The following is a 27,694-nucleotide window of genomic DNA, read 5'->3' on the forward strand; positions in this document are numbered from 1 at the left end:
CAATATCAACGTTCAGTAAAACAATAATTAAGATGAATCGTTCAGCGAAATAGATCACACAGCTGTGTTAACAGTATCCTAATTGTATAATTTCCCATTTTTAAGAATGAAAGCAGTCTCTAATTTCGTCGAAACTTCTTTGTGGCCAGTAGGCATGAGATGGCATTTTGATTACGAAAAAATTAAACACTTCAAATTTGGATTCAAAAATCTTTGATTATCGCAGTAGCGTATAATCATACGTTATTCTCTTGTCTGCATAAATGTGTGACCAGGTTATATTTCCCTTGAGAAAAATTGGTCACAGCTTTTGGTATTCATATATGTCAAGAAAAGAGTGTCGATTCACACGCAAATCAAAAAGTAGAGACATTTCCGAAACTGATACTGTAGTGGTATGAAGACTTGTGTCGTTGAATATATATATATATATATATATATATATATATATATATATATATATATATATATATAGAAACAGATAACGAGCTCAATTGGATGTAATTGCCGATGAAATCTGCATAAACTAATTAAAAATTTATTTTTAGGTTTAATTATTTTTGACATGACGTTAAAAAAGCTCAATTCTTACGGAAAGAAGGTTTGTCCCCGATAAACTTTGTTTGCGGCCTTGACCCGGGTAGACCGACTGCTTCTGGGTTGAAGGAATCTCTGACAACCACCAGACTCCACTCACTGGCAGAGGGGGCCCTGTTGAGAGAATAAGTTGAGAGGTATTTGTCATGCAGTGCCCCGGGGCCGCCAATAGTTAGCGAAGAGACGCCCTTGGACAACTTGGTTGAGCGGGCACCCATCACATTTCAATCTGAAATCAATTTCAAGACATCTTCAGCTGTTTTTCTTTTCATCTTTAAAAAATCTTTTACTTAAAAAACAAGAAATCGCGAGCTTGTTTTTCTTGGAGAGGCGGCAGATTTCCAGGGAAGAGCCACGATTGACCCTCCTAATTTCTGTTGCAATCGAAACATACAAAAGAAATATACAAATTGACAGCCTTTTTTCGAAGTGCCAAAAAAGTGTTAGTTTAGAAATTCAGTTAGACTACTCTTTTTTTTTTTTACCGAAATCAAGATCTAAAATGACGAGCATTCAGCTGAATTGTTCAGACCCACCTTAATCCGGTAAGATTATATACTCAACTGGGTTTTTGCTGTTCAGCCAATTTTGGCCAATCGATATATTCATCGAAGTGTTTTGAGTGGTATCATGGAAAGTCCGTTCAGCGTAGATTACATAAACTCAAAATTTTTTTGAATTGTTTTTTTTTCAATGGAAATACCGAGGATTCAATTTTGGTGGACGTTTGACTAATTTCCCTTGGTTTTGATCACAATTTAAGGTATTTTGGCTCAAGTTTTTGTGAATAATACAAGTTAAACTTTTAAACGATAATTTTATTGGTTTTAACTTAAAGACCAAGAACTGTTGAACTACTTGATACAATTTTTTAATTCAAAATTTGAGCTAATTTCAAAATTCTGCCTGTTATCAAAAATACTTCTTTGGCTCATTTCGTTTTAATGTGCCCGATTTACAAACCTACAAACTGCAAACAGAACCTTTGTTATATGAAACAACGCGTGCATAACCGTATCAATCGTTTAACGGTTTTCTCAAAAAGTGGTTTTAGCTTTTATGTTTTCTCTATGTTAATTTTCAGACCATAGCGATTTAAAATCGAGACTAAATTATTGAAATATCCCATTTAAATACAGATGAGGCCCACTGAACATATATTCTTTAGTCAAAACCTCATGGTATTTATGGCTTCAACACAGGGTTTGCGTAAAATTGATAGTGATAATTCGAGTTTTGCCAGAATTTTTTTATTTTGTAGTCTTACTCTCAGTAATGACAGTTCCCCTCGGCTTCCTGAAGAGGTACGAGTAATTCTATATAAAACTTTAGTTGAAGGTGTTTGGTTCTCATGATTTTAAAATATTTGTCTCCCTGTCTCAACAAAAAGAGACCGCAATCTCTTTTTAGTGAGTTAAATCTTCACTGCGGTTTTATTTTTTGAGCAATGGTTTTTCGGCTTTTACAAAAAATGTTTTCATGTTTTTTCATTTTGTGACATTTGTCCATTTTTGAAGTTGTTTTTGTTTTTTTTAAATCAAATTCTCACATTCGATTAATGTCACATATCACATTAATGGCTTTAAAAAAAGCGCAATTGAATATATCTAATATTTTTAGAAAAAGATAAATTTTTAATAGCTTTAACAGCCGACAAAGGACTTCAATTGAATTTTTGATGATTGTGTCTGTATTTGTCGTTCCTTTTGTGGCCGTATGATTTATTCTTTATAATGACAGGTCTCAGTTGCCTCGTAGGCCAATTGGCTTCCTAAGGAGTTAGAGTTACAAGTTAATCTACATAGTACTTTTTAGTTGAATGTTTATGGTTGTGCTGACTTTTAAAAGTATTCGTTTTTTTAATAAACTGATTTTTTTGAGCTCTGCCAATTTTTTTTATCCTTTTTCTGTTAACCTGTTGTTTAATCTGATCAAAAAAGGCTGTATTAAAAATAGTTAATGGTTATGAATTAAAAATAGTAATGCTTTTTTGGATGTCGTAAGAGTTTACAGAGAATTTTCTTCCGATTTTCGGAAACTTGCTCATTTTGAGGTAAAGTTTTGCTGTCTTGTCACATTATGGCGCTAACGGCTTCACAAAAATTAGAGCTTTTAATTATACCCGCATTTTTCGTTCAATTTATTGCCGTATGATATATTCTGGATATTGTCAGGTCTCATTGTCTTCCTATGGAGTTAAGATTGAACCAATCTGAAGGTTTCATCTGATAGCTAATGGTTTTCATGATTTTGAAATTAATTATTTTGAAAAAAAAAAACATTTTTTCACATTGCCCTTTTTGTTATCGTCTTGTTGATGTTTAATGTTACTTGGTTTTGTTGCTTGTGTTGCCTCTTAGTCTCGTTAACAGCAGGTCTTATCGGCCTTAAAATGCTGCATTTTTAAATTCGTTTAGTGTTTTGAGTCTAAAGTTTATTAGACTCTTTTTAGACGCTTTTAATTCATATACCAATTATTTGAAGTGGGAAAAACGCACATTACCAAGCCTCCTTTTACTAATACCAATCACCATTCGCTTTGATGTACTAAAACTTTCATGAGAACGATTTAACCTCATCTCATTTTACTTCACTCTTTTGACCTAGTATGTAATCAGTACAATACGTAACTTTGATCAAATTCTAAACTCCAGTTCAGTTGAAAAATGAGTAAGACACAATCGGGAAAACAAATCGTGTTAAAACGTCGTTTTTTCATTACTTTAAAATAAGAGTTAAAACTTTTCTATTCAGTTTTTCTCTACGCTTGCTATTTTGGCGTGACACAAGTAACCACTAGATATACCTTCGAAAATGCGTAGTGAACACATCTTAAAAAGACAACCGCAATGCAATTCAAATTCTTTGAATTGTGAAGAAATAGCAAAACAATTAATATCGAAGAATTCTCATTGGAAAAAAAAACAAAATTCGACGTTGAATTGTCCTAACTTTGGAGACCATTTGAAATTCCAGCCTTGACTGGAAAATGACCTTTGAAAACCTTTCTAATAGAAACCATTTATAAAAAAAGCGGTCCATAAATTCGAAAACATACATCCAATTCGTCGCGCTGAACAAAAATGATCTGAAAAATTGTTCATACATCGGGTTCGCACACCAAATTAAAAGCAGTTTGAAAAATTTTACCACTAAAAGCAATATTTTTCACTCACTCCTTTTAGGACGTCGGCGTGACTGCAATATTTACTCCAATCTGACTTCCCATTGACATTAAAGCACGAACAAGGCGGCTCGGTAATGTGCGTTTGCACATTAAGTTCCGACCCCGCTCATCTACATTTTTCACTTAATTGTCTACCAAATGAGGAAGAGATAAAAAAAATTAACATATCAACATATCATTCAACAAACTACTAAAAGAATGAAACAATCTACTCTAGAGGGCCTATGAGACCTGTAGCTACCATAATATGACTACCAGAAAAGCCGGTAATAAAAATCAAATAGTGACAATATTAATTACGACCAAAACTCCTTGTCCATTTTTTGAAAACCACTAATAACCAAATCAAAATGGCATCAGATCAAATTTATACTACGAGGATTAACCGGTACTTTTTTGGAACATAATATGGGACTTTTCCTCAATGCGACTTGGTAACAAGTCGACTAGAAATGAGCAAAAGGGGCAAAGTTTATTAAAACATCGATTTTTTTTAAAAAAAAGAATTAAATTCGAACTGATTAGAAACATTACGCATCAAATGAAATCAATGAGAGAGTATTTTATACGTCAATAGAGATCGACTGAGGCCTTTCATTATCCAGGATATGTCATACGACTACAAAAAGAACGACAAACACTGGCAAAAATTTGCACGAAAAATTATGCACGAAAACGATGTCCCCCTAGTCAATTAAAAGTTCAGCTGATCACTAAAAACAATCAAAATCTCCGTTTGCATTTTTTCAGGTGACAACGTTTGTAAATCAAATGACGCCCATTATTGTGATACTGTGAAAAGAAAACAAAAACCCACGAAAAATGGGCAAATATACAAAAATTACGAAAATGTGTTGTATGAAAACTGGTTGTTCCAAGAAAAAAGACCATTTTAGGAAAACAAAACCGTTAAGAAGAGCAAATTGTATTTCAATAGATAAATTATGTGAATTGTATATAGAGATGCTTAGCTACAATTTAACAGAAATAAAATTGGCAGATCTCAAAAATCTATCTCTTATTAAAAACAAATATTTTCAAAATTCAAAGCCAACAAAAGATTTCGACCAAAAGAATAGACACTTTGTCTTGAAACTACTCGGAAAACCATTTGCGACTGTTATTAATGAGACTAAATCATACGACTATAAAATAACATTAAATACAAGCTGAACTAATAAGTTTCACAAACAACTTTACGAAATCACAGTTTTGAAGCCATTAAATTTATAGGATATTAACCACAAGAATATAACATCTTCATTTCCGTCTCCTTTGATCATCATAACTTCTTTTTTAAAAACGACTATTACAAAATGAAAACAAAAAAACCACAAAAACTGAAAAGTATCCAAACATCACAAAATTCTTCTGAAACAAATTGTCTAAGCCCTGAAGACATCATTTAAAACGTTTAAACAACAGAAAAATTACTGTTCGATTCAACAAAACATTAAAAGAGCTCTAAATAATGAGGCTAATTTACAAAAATGATACAACATAGTAAAATACGAAAAAAAACGCAATACAGAACAAAAAATGATAAGTTGAAGAATACAATTCTTTTTTAGAAATTTAATTCGAAAGTCAAAACAACCATTAGCTATTTTGCGATATCAGTTATTAAGTTCATTTGTTTATCTATAGTTGGCCACTGACAAAAATTAACAACAAAAAGAGGGCAAAAATAAAAAACTCTACCAATTTCTGCATGAGAACGGTGTCGCAGCCCTTCAAACCATATGTTATGAAAACAAAAAATTTTCTCAGTTTTAATTGTTGTAAATCTTTTTTCAGTTAGATTGTTAAATAGTGTGACAATTTACAAAAGAAACAAACAACTGCAAAAAAGGGGGCAATTATGCACAAAAATCAGAAAATTTCGTATGAAAACTCGTAGTACCAAAAGCAAGAAAACCTTGTGTTAAAACAATCGGCCACAAAAAAATATATTCTATAAAGAGGAAATGTGGACCTGTACTTTCTGAAAATAAGCAAAATGTTGACCAAAATAACAGAAAAAATTGACAAGTTCAAAAAATCACAGAAATTTCATCAAAACAAATACATTCATTAACATAAGAGACATCAAGTAACAACCGAATGGAAAAGAAGAAATCACTTGCAGCTCTTGAGGAAGAAATTTAGATCTTTGAGTGGTTAAACTTAAAAATCAGAATGCCAAAAGAATAACAATTGAAGGCAAAAGACAAGAATTCAGTTAAATTTTACTAAAACTCTTAAAGCCATAAAAACCCTCTGGTTCTCTGAAAACAAACTGTATCTACATTCGGCCTCAAATTTACGTAAATTGGAGCTTTGATTAACGGAGCCGTGAATAAAAAATATCAGTAATTAACATTAAAAAAACAAGAGCAAAATATTTTGAAAAAAGGCAGCACCCAAATAAAAACCAAAAAGTGTCTGATTCTAAGAATGCATGATATTTTCGAACTTCTCCCTGACTTTGTCGCGCGCCCATGCAGCCGACCAAATCTTCCAAGTGTTTGCGAATTAGACCAACTGTTGAGTTGAATTCTTCAAATATTAAAAAGTCTATGCATTCTGTATAATTATCGAGTTCAATCTGCAAAAAACAGCCAAGTTTTAATTCCAGAAGACTTTCATAAGGCGCCTAATTGCAAATAGCGGTCATTTTGAGATTAGGCAATCTGTGTTAAGGTTTCTAGGTCACTAAGTCTGGCAAACTTTAACAAAGAGGACCAAAAAAGCATATTTTGTGCCATTTTTTATTAAAAAAGTTTGAATTTTGAAAATTTTATCAAATATTTTAGCCTAAAAAACTTCAATCAAACAATTCAGCAACGCGAATTCCTCTTTCTCTAATGGTAACAACAACACTCTGCCGTTTAAAATTTTAACTTATTTTGCATTATATTAGCGAAATTGTGCCAGATTTTAGCAAAAATTACTGAAAATGTGAACAAAAACAGTCGAATGTTCACAAAACTTTAAACCTCGATAACTCCCTGTAAAAATCAAAAATCGAATCAATCTTTTTAATTCCGTATTCTACGCTGGACGGGTTTTTTAATGATACCACTCACAATTCTCTACGATGAATATATCGATCGGCCAAAATTGACAGAACAAAAAAAAACCCAGTTGAGTATGTAGTTCCTCCCTCCCCACTAAGGTGGGGGTCGGAACAAAAATATGTCAACAGATCTTCAAATATGTCAAATTTGTCAACAAAAATTATCAATCTAATATGATACCAATTCCTCAAAGGCTTAAATTCCGAATGACATTATTTTAGACCAAGCAAAAATCAAGAAGTAAAGCGTGACAAATTCACTCGATAAGTCACATCACTCAAGCGAGCGAAGTATTCTAGAACAAAAACATACTCGGCAGATTGCCGGAAAATAGCCGCCGTTGATTCCAATAAGCATGATTGGGATTGAAAGAATAGAAGATATTGAAAAAAAAAGATTTTTGTAAAAAAAAAAAAGATTTTTTTAAGTCCGATTTATTTTGATGGCATTTCGTAGTTGAACATACTTCTGTTTCTTAGAGATAGGCTACAGGGGCTACTATCAATACCAATAAGCATAAGGGATGGTAACTAAGACTTATAGGAACGGGCATCTAAATTAGCGGGCATCTAAAATTGCGCTTTATGGGTTTATCCCGTTTCTATTTCTGACTTCAATTTTTTATACTGACTCTGTTCATTTTAAATTGCTTTGCTGAGCAACTGATGTTCAAATTCACTTTTAGCAGAATGAGAGAAGAGAGAAACTAGCCCAGAGAAGTAAAAAAGATTTCACGCAAAATGTCGAAAAAGCGGCAAAATGGTAAAGCGAAAAAAAATTTGACGAAGTAAAAAAAAAATAGGAGCGCTATAATAGCCGGCTGAGAAGATGAGGGCGGCTATTAACTGGTAACATTTTCATGAAGAAACACTTTTTGTAATAAATAACCAGCCTGAGAATAGCCTTGTATAGCCTACGTTACCGGCCTTGACCACTATTTTGATCGATTCAAGCGAAATGAATTAACAAAATCGACAATTAACAAAAGGCTAAAAACCGTTAGCTGTATATACAATTCTGTCGAAAAAACTTTCAAAGTCAAAAAGCCGTTCATTCAGTGCTACGCATGAACAAAAAACTTTTCTGTCTCAGCAAAAATCAGTGCACACGGCTATTTTACTCGCTTTTAGGTCAAAACGGCGCCTGAACACCGTACTTCCAGTAAAAAAAAAAGCTTCAAGAAAACCAATACACCTTTTCGATTCTTACAACATAAAGCGACTAACGTCCGAAAAAAGGCTCTCGAACGACAGGCGGGGCGTACATTTTCCTTTATAGGTGCAAAAACATCAGACAAAGGCAGGGTTCGCACCCCAGCCTCCTGACTCCGATTCCTTCACCTCAACAGAGGCATTAGCCACTCGGCTATCAGGGTCTTGTCATCCTATCTCTAGCAGTCGGTTTTGTTTGAACAACAAAATTTATTTCGGAGTGATAGCAATTGAAATCAATCAAAAATCAAGAAGAAAGGCGGGAAAAAGTCACTTGATAAGTCAAAGATTATTTTAGAAAGGCGCAAAAACGGTCAAGCAAAAAATCTGCATAAAGACACACGTTTACAATAATTCTTTCTCATTCAAAAAACCACGAACACCGCAATATAGCTGCAATGAGCTTACAACTTCGCAGCTATATTTATAGTAATCTGAGTTAAATAAAAATTACCGCTGCAGCTAAAATTTAATAAGCAATGCATCTATGTGCAAATGAGAACCTATCTCTTCTTTTAACTCCCAAAAAAGACACCTTTCAAATACTATCTCTAACTATACAACGTTGCGTTGATGTAATAATTGCTCTGTACAAACTTAGGATGAAATGGTTATTCGAATTAAGAAATGTTATCATTCCAATTTACTATTTGGCATCTAATAACTACTGCTAGTTTCAGCCTGAAATTCGGCCAGAATTTCCAGTAACCTCACACAGTGCACAAACAGTTCTGAACCCTGCTTTGCTTGGGCAAACACCCGTTGCAGAATTTTCAAGCCATTTTCAGCCAGAAGCATTGGTACGTATTTGTCCGGGTACACCGTACACAGGTTGAATAAAGCCCAAACAGCCCAAAATTGCGACTCGGGTTCCAAAGCCACAGACTTGCTAGGTTCCAAGAGTCGCAAAATAGGGAGAAAAGAGCGATAGTTAATGTTGCGTTCTCCTCTGAAATTCCATTTCAAAATGGCTTCCTCCATTTTGTTTTTGATTTCCTTTCTGGTGGGAGAAAACACACTCCAAACTTTTTCACCATCTGAGAGAATGTGAGCCAAGATCCCGCATGCATTGTAACTGATTTCTAGTCCTCCGTGACTTAACAGTTCAGACGATTCTTCCATTGCAGCTAAAATATTTCAGTGTTCAAAATGAACGATCTTTTTAATCTTCAAAATTGTAAATTTAAAGTTATAATCACAACAAAAACGTTTGGTTAAATATTTCCCTTTTCAAAATCGCCTCGTAAATATATGAATAGTTTGGTATTTATACTTCAGTAGAAGAAATTCCTAAAGCCTCTTACTTGTCTATCTATTGAAACACGTTCATGCAGTTTTACAAAATAAATTATAAGAACTGCAAGACTAAGCACGGCACCAAATTTTACAATAAATATCGTTCAATGATGTTGAAAATTCCAGCTTGCTATTTTGGAAAACAATATTTGGTACAGAACAAGATTTTGATATTCTATGAGCAATGAAAGTACAGTAGGCTAAGGAAACGAAAAACACCGTAAAGATTGCAAAGTCCTAAGGGGGCGTAAAATATCAATTATCGATGACCAAATTTCACCGGAGGGAGGCGGAGGTGGTTGGATTGGGCAGTATTGGGGGGGGGGGGGTGTCTATTTAGACAACCAACTACAATTCAAAGAACATATCAACAAAGTTAAGATCAAGTTGTCAAGCTTCAGCTGCTATGTATCAATTCGAAAAATATTTGACGACCAACTCTCGTTAAGTTATATAAATCCTACTACGGGCCTATTGTTCAATTCCGCATACTAAACAAAGAATTCAAAAATGCTTTTGGTAAAATTAGGCTTCAGAGACATTTCTAACTAATATTTGTACATAGAATACACAGTCAGTCTTTACACTTACTAGTTCATATTTTGATTCGGAGGCAGCATTTGACAGGCCAACGGCTTTTTGCTACTCATAATTTGTTAATTATTTGTTTGATACAGTGTCCGTAATTGCTCCAAAAAAATTTATTATAATTATTTGAAACTCATATTTTTAATATTCAAGTCTGACAAAATTGCACCGAAAATGACAAAGAGTGCAATTTGTCTCTTTTCACGATCAAACTTTCAGCATTATGCAACTGGGGTACAAGCACTTCCTTGCCAAAGTTGAGTTCTTGTGAAACCCTACCTGGTCGAAGGAGCTGAGAGAACACATTCAAGCATTCGGTGGTCAACAACTTCTGTCTCAATGCCTTCACTTCAGCTACATTTCCCAAACATCCTAACATATTGCGAATCATGTCCTGGTGGTCCCCGAACAGCTGATGACATTTGAGGAACATGTCCACTCCCCCAAGTTCAATAAAGCGTTCACAGTTTACCTCTGTCTCGTCTGTCAAGTTCCATAAGCTGCTCCAAGCATGATCAATCAGTTCATCGTGACGCTCTTGCTGAACACGTTTAGATATCGCTTGGACGAGCACTTGAATTACATTTAATCTCGGGGCGCGACATTTGTACTGCCTAAAACCAAGAAAATATGATTCCTTGCATTTAACTTCTAGCACATGATAATCAAGAACTCATACTACTCGCAAAACTACACAATTTATTATGTTTTTGAGCGCAAAGAGCAGAAAAAAAATAAAACAGGTGTAAACATAGCCGGCATATTGCCGAAAAATAGCCGCGATAAACGCTTGTGGCCTTTCATGAATTGAAACAACTAAAGAAATAAGATAGACAGATTGACCACCAGTCCTTTAATAGACCACTAGAGTTTTTGGGTTAGATTCGGACTGTCATTTGGATGCGGCACATACGCTCTATAAAAAAAAACCTAATAGACGTTTTTCAAAATTAACATTTGAAATCAAAAACTCAAGACTCTAAAACTCAAGAATTAGGACTTATTCGTTTGGCACTACTTAGATGAGCACTATTGATTTTTAACTACTAAATGTTCTTAAAATTTAAAGTTCATTAAGCGAGTTCAGAAGTTGAGCTAAGTCACGCAATTGACCTAAAAGCAGAACAAATGACGTCACAATTTTAACTGCAAAGCAGTAGAAATCACTGAAATTGAAAAAGACAATTCCAAGAAGCCAGGTCACAAGAATCATCGATGGAGACGACAAATGAAAACATAGCAGGACGAGTCCTGGCGTGCAATTCAAAAAAACTTGCATTCACTAAACAAAAAGCAGACCTAGAACGAACTATGAGTGAATTGGGAAAACCATTTCCAAAAAAATCAGATAAAAAATTTAAAAAAACAAGATCAATGTCAAAATGCCGCATGTGAACAAGAAACCACTAGCGAGAAGGAGAAATTTGGTTCAAACAAAAAAAAAACTAGGCCCAGAATAAACTATGAATGGATTGGGGAAACCATTTAGAAAAAACATCCGATCAAAATAAAAAAACAGTAAAAATCAAAGTGAAATTGCCGCATGTAAACAAAAAAACACGAACGAGAAAGCGAATTTATATTCAAACACCGTTTTCTCACTCTACTGTAAAATTAGAGCGAAAAATGTCACACCGCAAAACCACTCGTTTTTTCGCTCCACCTCATGTTTCGGCGTGACCAAAATCTTAACAGACAGCGCCCCAATCTTTGAATTGTAAAAAACCACGATGTCCCCAACAATAGCCGCTATCGCTTAGCGGCAATTAATAAAATCAATTTTAACATTCAGAAAATTGCAAACCCTACCAACCTTTCTGCGTGACCCATCATCGCATTGAGAAGGTGAATCGCAATCCTTGATACTTGCGTGCCCATGTGTTCTATTGTATGCAGTGTTTGCAGCACCAATTCGTCATACACAAACTCAAAGTTGTCAGGGATCTCGAAATTGAACATGACAAGACATCCGTTGCGCTGCATTCCATCGTGATTTTTATGTTTCTGCATTGATCTAAGACATTGTTGAATAATTGCCCGTTTGTGAATTAGATTTAGTTGATTTTTGTAAGAGTCGTCTGAGCTGATGTGAAATAACGAGGCACTCCCGGACACCTGGATCTCTATTGCGTCCAGATAAAGATCCATACAATCAATTACGTGCTGCAGAAACTCGATGGGCTTTTTTATTACCCGATCTCTCAGTAGCTGATAAACTGAATGAAATGTCTCTAAAATGAATGGTTTCCGCCTTCTATACCGACCAAAGTTCTCCAGTAATTGCTTTTCATTGCCGTTTCCAGTTATAAGTTTGGCGGGTAGCGGACTCCGCACAGCCATTGTTGAGTTCAGAAGGCCTAAAAACTCCAATGGTGCTTGCAAAATTTGAAGGGCTGGTATTACACTGTCAACAGTTTGTGGTCTTAACTGCCGATACACTTGCAAAACGTCACGATTGGTAGACTCCTCAGCTAACGTAGTACCCGAAATATCCAAACTTGTTAACTCGGGTAAACTTCCAACAATTTGAAGAAGTAAGTTCTCGATACCATAACTCACAGCCATTCCGTCAGAATTACTGTACGAGATATCCAGTACTTGCAATTTTTTCAGAAGATAAATGGTCGCAAATCTTTGTTCCACGAGCGGCCCGTTGCTTGGCTCCAAATTATAAAGGTGAAGTGACTTTAAGCTATTCTTCAATGTCCTCAGAACCGTTAAACCATCAGTTGCTACAAGCCCACTAATGTCAAGATGGGTTAAATTATTAAGATAGTTTATAACCTCTCGAGATAAATAGTCGTATGACAAATTTGTATTTGCAACAATTAGAGTTTCGAGTTTAGTAAAGCGGCCGAGCCAACAGTCTATGTCAAAATATGGGTGATTATCTGTTTCCATCGAATGGGGTATGTCTTCTTCGCCCTTCAAATAAGGATTATCCACCATAAGACTGTCTAAATTCAGATACACAAGAGTACTTCGAGATGAGCGAAAAGTCTCCAAAACATGATCAATTTTCAAGTTTGACGAATATTCGCAGTTTATAAATCGCGCTGGCTGTGACCAGAGAGAATCTATTTTACTGACTTCGGAGCACGACAAATCAATATAACCATTCAAAGGCGTCTGTTGACTGTTTGAGAAAAAGTAAAGCATTTCATCAACATGTTGGTTTTTCATGCATTTGAGGAAGATTTTCTGTGACAACAGTGGAGAGAGAGATATTGATGATAAAGGTCGTTCCTGCTCAGGGACCATCAAGCAGCGGAAGTTATCGTTCTTGAATAGAAAATCTACAGATAAGTCCACCAACGACAGAACCACCTCCTTAGAGTTCGTCATTTCCAACACACAAGCCCTTACATACTCCCTGAAAAATATAACATCACTGACTAGTTTGTCTCTTGCGCAACCCTAATTCATTGTAATTCATTGTTTATTATTTTTGCCATGCCAGAACACAAGATAAGTTCAGTTCGGGAATACTGGCTGGTTATACCCTTTTCCTGACATTTTAGGCAAAAGATTGCCTGAGATCCTACCTGAAGGTTCAAAGTCATGCTCTAATGCTGATTCAACAAAGAATCTGTTTGTAATTAACAGTCAATGATTTGTCCCCCGTTTTCTTAACTTTCGTTTCCATATTCTAATTCTGTGCTGTTGTTGGGGATTTACAGCTGTGCTTAAGGGTCTAAAGTCCCCGTCGTCAAATTAAAATAATGTCCAATAGTTTCTAGTTTTGACAATCGCAGAACAATTGCCAAGTGCAAATATTTCGCTCAGAAAAATTCTTCTCGAAAAAATTCCACATTGTACGTAATATTCGGTTTTTCAGTCCAGATGGTTCCCTTAAGTTTAAATTTTCTAGGCGGTTTGCAATTCGACAGGTTTTAGAGGTGAATTCGCTGCGCGCTTTCTCTGTTCGAGTTTTCGTCATTGAAAATTTCGTTGTTCCTTGTTTCTTTCGTATGTACTTCTGGTAGCTCGATGCCGCTATTCTCTTCATTCAAAGCTTTTGAAACCAGCAATAGATCGCTAAGCTGGATAAACCTTGATAATGGCAATATGTTTAATAGTCGAAGCTGGCTTTTGTATTCTGTATCTTTAATTCCCGTTATCCGTTTGACTACCTTTTTTTTTGAAATTTTTCCAGAATTTGAATTTCAGTATTTCCTGCAGTCAAGCACGTGAAACCATTGAGCAATATCGGCAAAATTCAGGACTTATATAATCCCAATTTCACAAACGTGTTTACTTTATTTGCAACATTCCGCTTAAGCATGTACAGAACTTTATTTGCTTTCTTCATTCTTTCTTCAATATGTTGTTTCCACGATACATCAGCCTCCATGTGAATACCAAGATCATTGACAGTCGTGGATTTTGCCAAATCTTTTCCCATCAATTTGTACTGTTGGTCTCTATCTCTCAAGTTCAGATACGCACACTTGTCTATTGCGAACTCCATTTTATTTTGGATTATCCAGTTCTCAATCCCATGTAGATCATCTTGGACTTCCCAGTAGCTACTTTGTACAGCCAAAATTTTGAGGTCATTAGCGAAGATAAAGGGCTCAGAAAACAGCAGGACATCTGGAAGATCGTTAATAAATATACAGAACAGTTTAGGGCCTATCTCCGAACTGGTATTGTCCACACGCACAAATTGTCGTCGATCACTCAAGTAGTCGATTAAAATTTCAAGCAAACATCCTTCCACTCCAATGTCAATCAATTTTTGAATTAATTCATAATGTGATTTTTTATCGAAAGCTTTTGACAAGTCAGTGTAGAAAGCAATTATATCTGATTGAGCGTCGTAATTAAGAGCTTCATATACTCTTTTGAGAAACAGCAGCATATTTGTTTGCATAGATCTTCTCCTTACAGAACCATGTTGACTTTTAGTTAGGAACTTTATAAAAATGATTTTACAAGGCAATGTATATGCATCTTTCCAGAATTTTGCTATCAATGTTCAATATTGAGACAGGCCGGTAGTTTTCAACTCTTCTTCGGTCTCCTTTTTTAAAAATTGGCGTTATGGCAGCAACTTTCCAGTTGTCGGGTATTTTCCGAAGCCTCTTTATATTCCGAAAGACAGAATGCACGATGTTGCAGAGATTCATTCTCGTCTTTACGTGAAAAACAGGCGGTATACCGTTCCACCCTCTGGATTTTGTGGCATCCATATCATCCGTTATATTTCTGATTGTATTCTTCGAGATGTCAAAATTTGTAAGATAAGGTTTCTGTACTTTGAAATCTTTCAAACTGAAATTATTTTTTGGGGAAAACACGGATTGAAAAAATTGATTTAACATATTTACTTGTTCGCATCGAAGCAAAGTTAGCTTCGTATCATTCATCAAAAATTTAGGCAGGCACGCAGATTTGTTTAGGCTTTTCAGATGTTTAAAAAGTCTGTCCTTATTTCTCGATCCCAGTAAATTTTTTGGTACACAACTGTCTTCTTCAGCTGAATCAGTGACTTGGTTTTCCAGTTTTAGAACCAACTTTTCTGTAAGATGTTGGTTTATTCTCCAATAAACGTTTCTGTGTCTTCAGCTTATTAATCAATTTTGAAGTACCACAGAAAATCAAATGTGGCAGTGATTGCCTATGCCTTGTTCTTTTTGAGTCATACAAATCAAAATTTCCGTCAAGATACTTTGTGAATTCTTTGCTCATTTTGTTGATGTTGGTGTAACAAATTGACTTGAACGGTTTTTCAAGAAGATGCTCGTTTATAGAGACATAGTCAGCCTTCCCAAAACTTTTAAAGTTCTGTATTAATGGTTTGGTTTCAGTAACTGGGTTTTCTAAGGATAGACGAATGGCTTCATGTCCAGTTAGATTATAGATAGATGGAAAAGATTTGTCTAATTCAGCGGATAGATGACAATTTTGAAAGAAGGCAGTATCTAAGATGTTGTTTCCACATGTCGGCAAGTCGATAATTTGCCGAAACAATTTTTCTTCAAACATTTTGATGACTTTTTCTTGAGTCTTGTTGGGACTATACAGTGTCTTCCAGTTTGCTTCTGGAAAATTAAGGTCTCCACAGATGACAATTGGTTTGTTTTTAGGAATGTTTTTCAGGAGCAATTGGAAGTCCTCTATCGTGTATCAACATGAGATTGATATGGGTGTATTGTAGAACGCATATAGAAATACTTGAGTGTCATTCAGAGTAATTTTACAAGCTACACATGAGTTGGGTAGAGTGGAAATTATTTTTTCCAATATCAGAGTATTTTTCACAGCAATGAGAGTTCCTCCATGCGCATTTGTATATCCAATCGTGGCCCGATCACTTCTATAAATATTGTAATCGTTAAGAAAAAGTTCGGAGTCATTCATGTTATCGTTCAACCAGGTTTCGCAAAGACATAGAACATTATAATCTGAGTTAATTACTGCATTTATCAATTTTGATCTTCTTTCGATATTTACTAAGCTTCTTGAGTTAGTTAGAGGATATGGAGAAATCCTCCTAGTCAGTGGGCATTCTGTACATCCAACTGCACTTTGAGCCCATCATTGTAAATTTCAAGATTTCGAATTTTCAATTTCTCCCTAGGTACACCACCGTCAAGCAGCTCCCTTCGCTTTTTTAACATTTTATTGTCTTTCAGTGCGTCATCCCTCGTCAACGCTGGCAGCATGTAAAGGTTTCTTTTGACCAAATTATTTCTGAATTCTCGACTTTTTGCAAGAGTGATTTTTGTTTCGTGTTCATTTGACAAGGTTACTAATGCCGCCCTTGGCTTTTTTCTATCATTTCGAAATTTTCCAAGTATTTGTATTTCCGTGACATCTGAATTCGCACCTATCGAATTGAGCAGGTCGTTAGCTTCATCGTTTGTTGAGACAAGATTTTCCCCTTTCTTTTTATTAGGATCCTCAGGTATCCCTTGTATTCTTATAAATTTTTTGATATTGTGACTTCTTGAGTTTTCATCAGTTATAAATCCTTTAGGTTTTCCTGAAGTAGTTTCAACAGCAGCAACAGCAGCGTAGTTTCAACTTGGTCACACGTTATATTTGTAGCATTCCAAATTTTCTCATCCACTAAGTCCGTTAATCGCCATTCCATATTCTTCAGTTCTTCCCCAACAACCAAGCTATCGATTTTTTCAGCAACTTTTGCCAGGGTTCGACAACGAATAAAGTTATCCCTTTTATTTTGTTGAACACAATTATTGCAGAGTAGTATGGCATTCATATCAAGCTGTTTAATGCCAGTAACTGCAACTGGAGAAAGAGCTGTACTTTCAGGAGTCAGATGCATGTTAGAATTACATGCCACACAAGAAAAACTCTTTTCGTTTGCGTTAGCGGCCTTCTTGCAAGTTTTAAAATTTTTCCCCATTTCATGTTATATTTTTTTCTGAGCAAAACGAAGGAACTTAATCGCTAGGAACTTCTCAATAAATAATTTTAACAACTGGGACTTTAGGTTAAAAGTTCTGATCCGGACCAAGGAACTTAATCGCTAAGAATTTCACAGAACTTAAACTAACCTCAAAGTTGACTATTTGTTGGAGGAGTTTTTCTTTTGTTGCTTTTGGGGTTTGCTATTCTTCTTTTTGCAAATTCGCTTCAAATCACCGTTGTTTCCTACGATTGAGAAGAGCGTTTTCAATTCGAGAAATGGCTCCAAGTGAAGCGTGCTGTACTTTTTCATCACTTTCTTATTCTTGTTCTTACGCTTTCTTATTCTTACGCTTTCGGCGAGTTAAAAGATTCTCGACAATATGCAACACTGGTATCTCAGTTTCTTTCAATTTGTTGTAGACGTCAGGAGCGCTTTCTCTGACACAATAAACAATTCCAACTATATCAACCTTTCGTTGTAGACGTTCGATTTCAACTTTTATTTGATCACCGTTGAGGGCTGTTCTATTATTGCTTTTAGGGCTTGTTACCGTTTTGTTGATAATATCGTGCCACAATATAATTTTGGTGTTATTTTCAACGTATCGCGATCGATTTCGAACTATCTTGTACTTATCTTTAACGTTTGGATGTATTTTTTACCCTGGTTTCGAGATGACTTTCCCTTTGATTCGTGTTCGAATGTTATCCCACTTCACCAGAGAATGATGTAATGAGTTAGCTCCGACAATCAACATTACAAAAGGGCAACCACGGCTACACTGATAATCAATTATATCTGAAACTTTTTAAAAACTATTTTTTTCTTGGCTTTTGCTAAACTATTTTTTAGGCTTTTGCTGATAACAGGAGCCGAATTTTTTCCGTTTGTGCCCCCAGCTTAGTGAGTGCATACTATTTGCAAACAGTTTTTCTTAACGTTAAAGACACGGTTGTTAAAATTGGAGAAAACTGGAGGCGGCAGATTATTAAAAACTGGAATGACTTGGGCAACAGGAGACACAGTTAAGAAAATGTTTTTTTTTAATTAAAAGTTTTTTTATTTGATGTTGTTTCATTCATATAGTAGAAATTCAATTTTTTGCAAATATTTCTTTCAGTTTCTTGTTTTCAGGAAAAATGCGACTGAAGTCAGTGTTTATTATTTCCTAATATGCAAACAGTTTTTTCTCAATTTTAAAGACAAGGTTGTTTAACTGGAGACAACAGACTAGTTTGCCTCTCGCGCAACCCTAATTCATTGTAATTCATTGCTTGTTATTTTTGCCACGTCAGAACACAAGATAAATTCAATTTAGCAAAACTGGCTGGTTATACCCTTTTTCTAACATTTTAGGCAAGAAGATTGCCTGAGATCCTACCTGAAGGTTCAAAGTCTTGCTCTAATGCTAATTCAGCAAAGAATCTCTTAGTACTTAACTGTCAAGGATCTGTCCCCCGTTTTCTTAATTTTCGTTTTTTTATTCTCATTTTGTTCTCATTAGTGAAACTTGTAGGCTTTTTGCAGATAACAGGAGTAGGATCCTTTCCGTCTGTGCCCCCAGTTTAATTGTAATATTCTGTCATTGGAGATGTGCAGATGAATAGATTGTAGTTCTTGTTCAAAGCTTTCATGGCTGAAACGAAAACGGGATCTTTTCCGTTTGTGCCCCCCCCCCCCAGCATAGTGGGCGCAAATTATTTGCATTCCCCAGCCGCACGTGTCATATTTTCACAGAATGATTTATTATGTAATGACAAGTGCTCTGTGGCCTGGGGGAGCATAACGTACTGGGGAGGGGCGCAAACGGAAAAGATCCCAGGAGCCTACAATCAGTTTAGAAAAAAATTGTATTACTATATTATACGTATTTACCAGGTATTCAAACACTAATGTATTAGAAGGCAGATTATAAACATTTTTGAACCCTTTAAAATTGTGCATTGCAAGAACATTTAATACTATTTATTGAAAGTAAATTGCACAGTGTTGCACTATTTTCCAATTGTTTAAATGGCTGTCAACAGAAAATTAATTTGCGTATAACTTTTAATAGTGATTGCATTTTTTGTACATCTTGAGATAAAATCAGAAAAATAGAATACAAAACAGCAATTGAGGAAACCCACGAGGATGAAGGAAGAAACTTTTGAATTATTGCTGTCTTCAAGTTAATCTAACCTGTATTTTAATAGAACGTTCCAAAACTGGTTTTTTCATTTTTAGGTGAAATAACAGCCTGTGCTGAAGGGCTTCCTCGTAAAGCCACCGCCCGTTCACAAAATATATTATATTTTAGTTAAGTGAGCCCAAAACTAGCGAAAATACAATCAAGAAATTGAATAAATAATTAGGTTAAGAAGAAATTGTTTAATTATGTAAGGTTCTGCAGAGTGATTAGCTCGTCTAGAGGAACTGATTTTTACTATCTGAATAAAATTTTTGTTTTGGTTAGCGCAAAATATCTGTTCTATCACTGTAGTAAGTTAGCCAAGTCAACAACTATATGCCAGTTTTGTTGATACTGATCGAAGCCCAAGCGTTGTCTAATCAAATGCCTATTTTGTTTTCTTAACACCTATCAGCCATGTTTCGGTCAAAAATCCGATAATATTTTGATTTTAATCTAATTCTATGACTTTGAAGCCCAAGATTTTTGGTACTTCTTTTTTTAGGTGTGAGCCTCACACCACCTACTCTTAGTGAGCATAAGGTGCACCAGTCAATCGAAAAATCAGACAATATTTTTATGAACATATTTTGTTACATTAAAGTCTTATTATTTAAAAAGATTACTTCTCATACAATAATTTCATGTCAGTTTTTGTTGTTCAGAAACTTTTTCCGACTTATCAAACCCAAAAATATTGTACGCTTCTCAAGCTGCATCATTAGAAAGTATTTGGAGTGTCCGATTAATGATATTGATGAACTCTTTATCCCCGCCAGCATCATGTTGCGTCAATACGCTCATCTTTTGATAATATTTCTTGATTTGTTCTTTAGAAGCAGATCTTTTCACTTTTTCACCAACAAGATCTCATACAACGTAGCAGGCCGATTCATTATATTTTTTATTCGAGTCTCGACAAGACATATCTCAGTTGCCTTTGTTTTTGGATTTTGTCAATGAGTTTTTTTGTCAATCAATGCCAGTATCTTTCTTCGACATTCGGCGGCCAAGTACTGGTTGTAATAATCAAGGTGCAAAAGTTCGGATTGAAACTGATCATTCTCTTCTCCAGTCTCTCGGCGACTTCGTTTTCCCTAGCAGCATTGAATTTAAAATCGGCCCAATCCTGATTCAATGAAATGATATATTTCTCTTACTTGGCATTTTTGACTGTCTCTGCCTCTAGATTATCCTTCAGTTCAGCACAATTGGCGCATATTTTGTCCATTGCTTCTATATTTTCACCAAAACTGTCTAACATTTGTCGAAGATTCTTGACGTCGGGATCTTTTCGACGTAAAGAAGTAGTACTCTACAACTTCTCTAATTGCAGGCACTGGAGTAAGATCCCGACTAAAAATTGGCATGTGCCAGAAAATCTAAAGTAGACACCTTCCAAGTCAGAGCTAGACAAGATTCCAATAATCATGCTCCAAGGGAACTGTTAGATATAGTTTTTACTCAAGTCGGACATATAGGATACGTGTTTACTGATATAAGATGTCTCGATGCCTGCGTATTGTGATGATTCTTTGACATCATCACAACGGTTGTCTAATTTTTAGTAGAAGATTTTTGACAACAATTTTTCAAAGATTTTTGACAACAAGGTCATTTTGACGTAGAGATTTAGTACTTTCCAACTTCTGTAGTTGCATGCACTGGTTTTGTAGCTCCGTTTCAGTTACGAAGGTCCGGACTAAATTTTGGCGTGTGCCAGAAAATCTAACGTAGGCACCTTCCAAGTCCGATCTAGACAAGATTCCAATAATTATACTCCCGGGGTACTTTTATAATTTTCCTCAAATCAGGCATAAAGGACACGAACCCGTTATAAAAGGGGTCTCGATGCCTGCGTATTTTGCTGGTTTTTTGGGCTTATCACAACGGTTGTGTAGTTTTTGTCGAAGCGTTCTGACGACAAGTTTTTTTGAAATAGGGATTTAATATTCTCCATCTTCTCTATTTCCACACAGTGGTTTTGCCCTTCCACATCATTCTCTGAAGCTCGGAATCAATTTTGACGGGTCACAGAAGCTCTAACGTAGACACCTTTTGAGTCCAAGATAGATAGGGTTCCAATCTGTATACTCTTGGGGAAATCTTGGATATATTTTTCCTCAAATCAGACATATAAAATACCTATACACTGATTTAAGGGATCCTGCTTCCTAATGAATGATCACCCTTATTGCTTATGTTTTTATCTATGTTTTTGGTCTTGACCTCAAGATTTTTATCTCCTTCTTTGGTTTTGGAAACAAAGACATTCATTCTTTTTTGTCTTGAACTCAAGATTTTTTTTGGTCTTGAACTCAAAACAATTCTTTCTTTCTCTCTCTCTCTCTCTCTTTCTTCCTCTCTCTCTGTTTTTTGTTTGGTCTTGAACTCAAGACGTATTCATATTCAGTCTTGACATCAGCATTTTTTCTTTTTTTCCCGTGGAACTAGTTGAAACATAAGTAGGTTATGAAGAAAAAGAAATTAATAATCTAAAGTAAGGTTTTGTAGAGTGGTTAGTCCAAGCTTTGTCTCATCAAATGTATATTTTGTTTTCTTGGCAGCTATCAAATTGTGTCAAACGTAAACTAGGTAATAATTTAATATTTAAACATAATTTTGACCTTAAATACCAAGGCTTTTTAGTACTCTTTTTATATACGTTTGACACTCAAACTTAGTTCCAGTCGTTATTTTTAAGATGACCCGCTACTTCTACATTTTTGCAATTACACAATAATTGACTCCTAGAGGACCATTCTGTTGAATAGATTTTTTTCAAATTGAGTCAAAGAACAAAAGTGACAATTCTAGATTTCATTCTAAACGTATCTCTGATTTTGTTAAAGAATTCCAGACGGTTTACTGTTCGACATATTTAAAACGTCATTAAGTTCCTCACTTTTCCTTTGTTTTCGCCAAATTCAAGATTTCATACATTCTCTTTTTTGTTGTAGGTTTGGCAGCTGCATACAAGTACCAACTTATTGCGGTTTAGGGAGAATTTTTTTGCAATTTTTAGCAAAGCATCAAGTTTTTCAAACGTAGGCAAAGGGGATGATTCAGTCAGAAGTCAATGTTGCGTTCGATTTTGAACAGAATCATCATCATTCTCTCATTTGCTGTATTGCATTTGAAAACTTCCATCGCCATCATTCTAGCCGTTGCGGCTCTTTCCATACATAAACTGAGTCAGAAAAAATGACTTATAAGTGCTGATTTGGTCAGTCTTGACTTCATGCGGCACAATATATTTCAGCAAATATAGAATACTGTTTTTAATTTCCTCGTGCGCTCCTCAATGTGAAAATTCTATGAAAAAACTCATCCATGATATGTGTTGCCGGATCCCTTGACAACATATGCATGCGAAAATTACACTCTTTTCTGCACTCTTTTTACACTCTTTGCAAAGAGTTTAATTTAGGGTGGACTGATAAAAAATACAGTCTTACACAATTCCCGGGCCGAGGTGTCAACGCTAAAAAACGCAAAATTATGTAAGATTGGCGTTGAATGCGTTGAATTTATGTAAGATCTACGCCTGAGCGTAGATCTTACATAAATTCAACGCATTCAACGCTAATCTTACATAATTTTGCGTTGAATTTTGGCGTAGATCTTACATATTTAGCGTTGAATTTTAGCGTAGATATTACATATTTAGCCTTGAATTTAGCGTTGATCTTACATAAATTCAACGCATTCAACGCTAATCTTACATAATTTTGCGTTGAATTTTGGCGTAGATCTTACATATTTAGCGTTAAATTTTAGCGTAGATCTTACATATTTAGCGTTGAATTTAGCGTTGATCTTACATAAATTCAACGCATTCAACGCTAATCTTACATAATTTGGCGTTGAATTTTGGCGTAGATCTTACATATTTAGCGTTGAATTTTAGCGTAGATCTTACATATTAGCGTTGAATTTAGCGTTGATCTTACATAAATTCAACGCATTCAACGCTAATCTTACATAATTTTGCGTTGAATTTTGGCGTACATCTTACATATTTAGCGTTCAATTTTAGCGTAGATCTTACATATTTAGCGTTGAATTTAGCGTTGATCTTACATAAATTCAACGCATTCACCGCTAATCTTACATAACTTTGCGTTGAATTTTGGCGTAGATCTTACATATTTAGCGTTGAATTTTAGCGTAGATCTTACATATTTAGCGTTGAATTTAGCGTTGATCGTACATAAATTCAACGCATTCAACGCTAATCTTACATAGTTTTGCGTTGAATTTTGGCGTAGATCTTACATATTTAGCGTTAAATTTTAGCGTAGATCTTACATATTTAGCGTTGAATTTAGCGTTGATCTTACATAAATTCAACGCATTCAACGCTAATCTTACATAATTTTGCGTTGAATTTTGGCGTAGATCTTACATATTTAGCGTTGAATTTTAGCGTAGATCTTAAATATTTAGCGTTGAATTTAGCGCTGATCTTACATAAATTCAACGCATTCAACGCTAATCTTACATAATTTTGCGTTGAATTTTGGCGTAGACCTTACATATTTAGCGTTGAATTTTAGCGTAGATCTTACATATTTAGCGTTGAATTTAGCGTTGATCTTACATAAATTCAACGCATTCAACGCTAATCTTACATAATTTGGCGTTGAATTTTGGCGTAGATCTTACATATTTAGCGTTGAATTTTAGCGTAGATCTTACATATTTAGCGTTGAATTTAGCGTTGATCTTACATAAATTCAACGCATTCAGCGCTAATCTTACATAATTTTGCGTTGAATTTTGGCGTACATCTTACATATTTAGCGTTCAATTTTAGCGTAGATCTTACATATTTAGCGTTGAATTTAGCGTTGATCTTACATAAATTCAACGCATTCACCGCTAATCTTACATAATTTTGCGTTGAATTTTGGCGTAGATCTTACGTATTTAGCGTTGAATTTTAGCGTAGATCTTACATATTTAGCGTTGAATTTAGCGTTGATCGTACATAAATTCAACGCATTCAACGCTAATCTTACATAGTTTTGCGTTGAATTTTGGCTTAGATCTTACATATTTAGCGTTAAATTTTAGCGTAGATCTTACATATTTAGCGTTGAATTTAGCGTTGATCTTACATAAATTCAACGCATTCAACGCTAATCTTACATAATTTTGCGTTGAATTTTGGCGTAGATCTTACATATTTAGCGTTGAATTTTAGCGTAGATCTTAAATATTTAGCGTTGAATTTAGCGCTGATCTTACATAAATTCAACGCATTCAACGCTAATCTTACATAATTTTGCGTTGAATTTTGGCGTAGACCTTACATATTTAGCGTTGAATTTTAGCGTAGATCTTACATATTTAGCGTTGAACTTAGCGTTGATCTGATATAAATTCAACGCATTCAACGCTAATCTTACATAGTTTTGCGTTGAATTTTGGCGTAGATCTTACATATTTAGCGTTGAATTTTAGCGTAGATATTACATATTTAGCGTTGAATTTAGCGTTGATCTTACATAAATTCAACGCATTCAACGCTAATCTTACATAATTTTGCGTTGAATTTTGGCGTAGATCTTACATATTTAGCGTTAAATTTTAGCGTAGATCTTACATATTTAGCGTTGAATTTAGCGTTGATCTTACATAAATTCAACGCATTCAACGCTAATCTTACATAATTTGGCGTTGAATTTTGGCGTAGATCTTACATATTTAGCGTTGAATTTTAGCGTAGATCTTACATATTTAGCGTTGAATTTAGCGTTGATCTTACATAAATTCAACGCATTCAACGCTAATCTTACATAATTTTGCGTTGAATTTTGGCGTAGATCTTACATATTTAGCGTTGAATTTTAGCGTAGATCTTACATATTTAGCGTTGAATTTAGCGTTGATCGTACATATATTCAACGCATTCAACGCTAATCTTACATAGTTTTGCGTTGAATTTTGGCTTAGATCTTACATATTTAGCGTTAAATTTTAGCGTAGATCTTACATATTTAGCGTTGAATTTAGCGTTGATCTTACATAAATTCAACGCATTCAACGCTAATCTTACATAATTTTGCGTTGAATTTTGGCGTAGATCTTACATATTTATCGTTGAATTTTAGCGTAGATCTTAAATATTTAGCGTTGAATTTAGCGCTGATCTTACATAAATTCAACGCATTCAACGCTAATCTTACATAATTTTGCGTTGAATTTTGGCGTAGACCTTAAATATTTAGCGTTGAATTTTAGCGTAGATCTTACATATTTAGCGTTGAACTTAGCGTTGATCTGACATAAATTCAACGCATTCAACGCTAATCTTACATAGTTTTGCGTTGAATTTTGGCGTAGATCTTCCATATTTAGCCTTGAATTTTAGCGTTGATCTTACATAAATTCAACGCATTCAACGCCAATCTTTCCATTCAATTTCAGACCACTTTACGATTTCAAAAGTTTTTCAAGTTTTTTTTTCAAAAAGTTAATTTTTTCACTATTTCGACCCCTATACTTCACAGGTGAAAAACTTGAGGTCAGAAAAAAATCATTTTTTAGTGCTCTTTTCCAGTGCAAAATCCATTTCAGACCACTTTACGTTTTCAAAAGTTTTTCAAGTTTTTTTTTTCAAAAAGTCAATTTTTTCACTATTTCGACCCCTATACTTCACAGGTGAGAAACATGAGGTCAGAAAAAAATCATTTTTTAGTGCTCTTTTCTAGTGCAAAATACAATTCGGACCATTTTACGATTTCAAATTTTTCATGTTTTTTTATTTAAAAAATTAATTTTTTTGACTGTTTCGACCCCTATACTGCACAAGTGAGAAAAGTGAAGTCAGCAAAAAATCACTTTTTAGTGCTATTTTATCGTGCAAAATCCAATTCAGACCATTTTAGGGATTCAAATTTTTTTCAAAACTTTTTTAAAAAATTAAATTTTTCCCAGTACGCCTCACATGGTAAATGAGTTGAATATGCTAAGTTAAATACTACGCAAAATCAACGTAAAATATGTAAGATCTACGCTAAATTCAACGCAAAATATGTAAGTTCTACGCTTTATAAGAATTGCGGCTCTTAAGGAAACCAAGGTACTGTGGCACAATGGTAGAAGAGGCGACAAGCAAACAGGAGGGCAGCAGTTCGAGTCCCATACGCAACTGCAGGTTAATAGGGCAAGTGGACGCTTTGATTTTTTCAACGCAAAAATATGCAAGATCTACGCTAAATTCAACGCTAATTATGTAAGATCTACGCTAAATTCAACGCTAAATATGTAAGATCTACGCTAAATTCAACGCTAAATATGTAAGATCAGCGGCAACTAGCGTTGACAAGTCGGAAAATTCACCACATTTTTCTTACATAATTTTGCGTTGAATGCGTTGAATTTTTCTCTTCAAATTCAACGCATTCAACGCAAAATTATGTAAGAAAATTGCGGTGAATTTTCCGACTTGTCAACGCTAGTTGCCGCTGATCTTACATAATTTTGGTCAAATTCCTCGGCCCGGGTTACTATATAACCAATTTGACACATCTGATACTAGTGTCAGTTGGCGCAAATGTTAATGCAGACAATGAAAGTAACATGTTCGACAGGGCGAAGATGGAGGATCAATCCTCATTACCTCCTTCCGCCTTTGATTTTAAAAATTACACTCTTATAATTACACTCTTCCACCGTCAATTAAGCGGAGAAATAGGGGTGTAATTTTTTAATTTATACAATCTTTACACTCTTCTCCCCGTTATTTTTGGAAAATTCCTCGGCCCGGGAGGTTATTTATTGATTCTGAAGATGCAGTAAGACAAACGTCTTAGTGAGGATTTAATAAAACTGAGCAAGTAAAGGCCGCTCTGTCAGGGCGCACAGACTTCTCTCGTCTTCATTGATTGCCAAATGATTTTTTAAACAAAATCAGCAGGGTCTTGATGCCTCCATAATTTGAAAACTATTTGGCCTTATCACAACGGTTGTCGAGTTTTGGTCGAAGATCTTTGACGACAAGGTCTTTTTGAGGTACAGATTTAGTACTCTCCAAATTCTCTAATTGCACGCACTGGCATTGCAGCTCCACTTTTGTCTGTATAACTCGGGACCAAATATTGGTGTGTGCTAGAAAATTTAACGAAGACACTTTCCGAGTTGGAGCTAGACAAGATTCCAATCGGTATACTCCCGTAGAAGTCTTGGGTATAA

General features: G+C 35.0%; 2 protein-coding genes across 2 annotated transcripts in view; both read right to left on the reverse strand.

The window, feature by feature from the left end:
- The window catches only part of LOC142340574 (uncharacterized), a 32,638-nt gene extending 24,107 nt beyond the window's left edge, over window positions 1–8,531 (reverse strand). The window contains exons 1-2 of the mRNA XM_075391242.1: window positions 8,522–8,531; window positions 593–828 (exon numbers count right to left, since the gene is read on the reverse strand). Of these exons, the coding sequence (XP_075247357.1) occupies window positions 593–815 (223 nt within the window). The 5' untranslated portion in view covers window positions 816–828; window positions 8,522–8,531. The remainder of the gene's footprint in view (window positions 1–592; window positions 829–8,521) is intronic.
- Window positions 8,532–8,586: 55 nt separating this feature from the next.
- On the reverse strand, window positions 8,587–13,307 carry LOC142340571 (protein zer-1 homolog). The gene is made up of 3 exons (XM_075391239.1): window positions 11,752–13,307; window positions 10,218–10,552; window positions 8,587–9,181 (listed from the first exon to the last, which is right to left on the reverse strand). Exons 1-3 carry the CDS (start codon window positions 13,281–13,283, stop codon window positions 8,712–8,714), a joined length of 2,337 nt encoding a protein of 778 aa, XP_075247354.1. The 5' UTR covers window positions 13,284–13,307; the 3' UTR covers window positions 8,587–8,711.
- Between the last annotated feature and the right edge of the window lie 14,387 nt (window positions 13,308–27,694).

This window comes from Convolutriloba macropyga, chromosome 6 (genome assembly GCF_964194025.1).
Source record: "Convolutriloba macropyga chromosome 6, txConMacr16.3, whole genome shotgun sequence".
Taxonomy (NCBI): domain Eukaryota; kingdom Metazoa; phylum Xenacoelomorpha; order Acoela; family Convolutidae; genus Convolutriloba; species Convolutriloba macropyga.

Excerpts from the sequence above, each read along its gene's own strand:
- LOC142340571 (XM_075391239.1), bottom strand. The coding sequence starts at position 13,283 with ATGACGAACTCTAAGGAGGTGGTTCTGTCGTTGGTGGACTTATCTGTA. Across the intron at positions 10,553-11,751 it reads ATGATGGGTCACGCAGAAAG|GCAGTACAAATGTCGCGCCC; the intron begins GTTGGTAGGGTT and ends TCTTGGTTTTAG. Across the intron at positions 9,182-10,217 it reads CTCTCAGCTCCTTCGACCAG|CTGCAATGGAAGAATCGTCT; the intron begins GTAGGGTTTCAC and ends GAAATATTTTAG.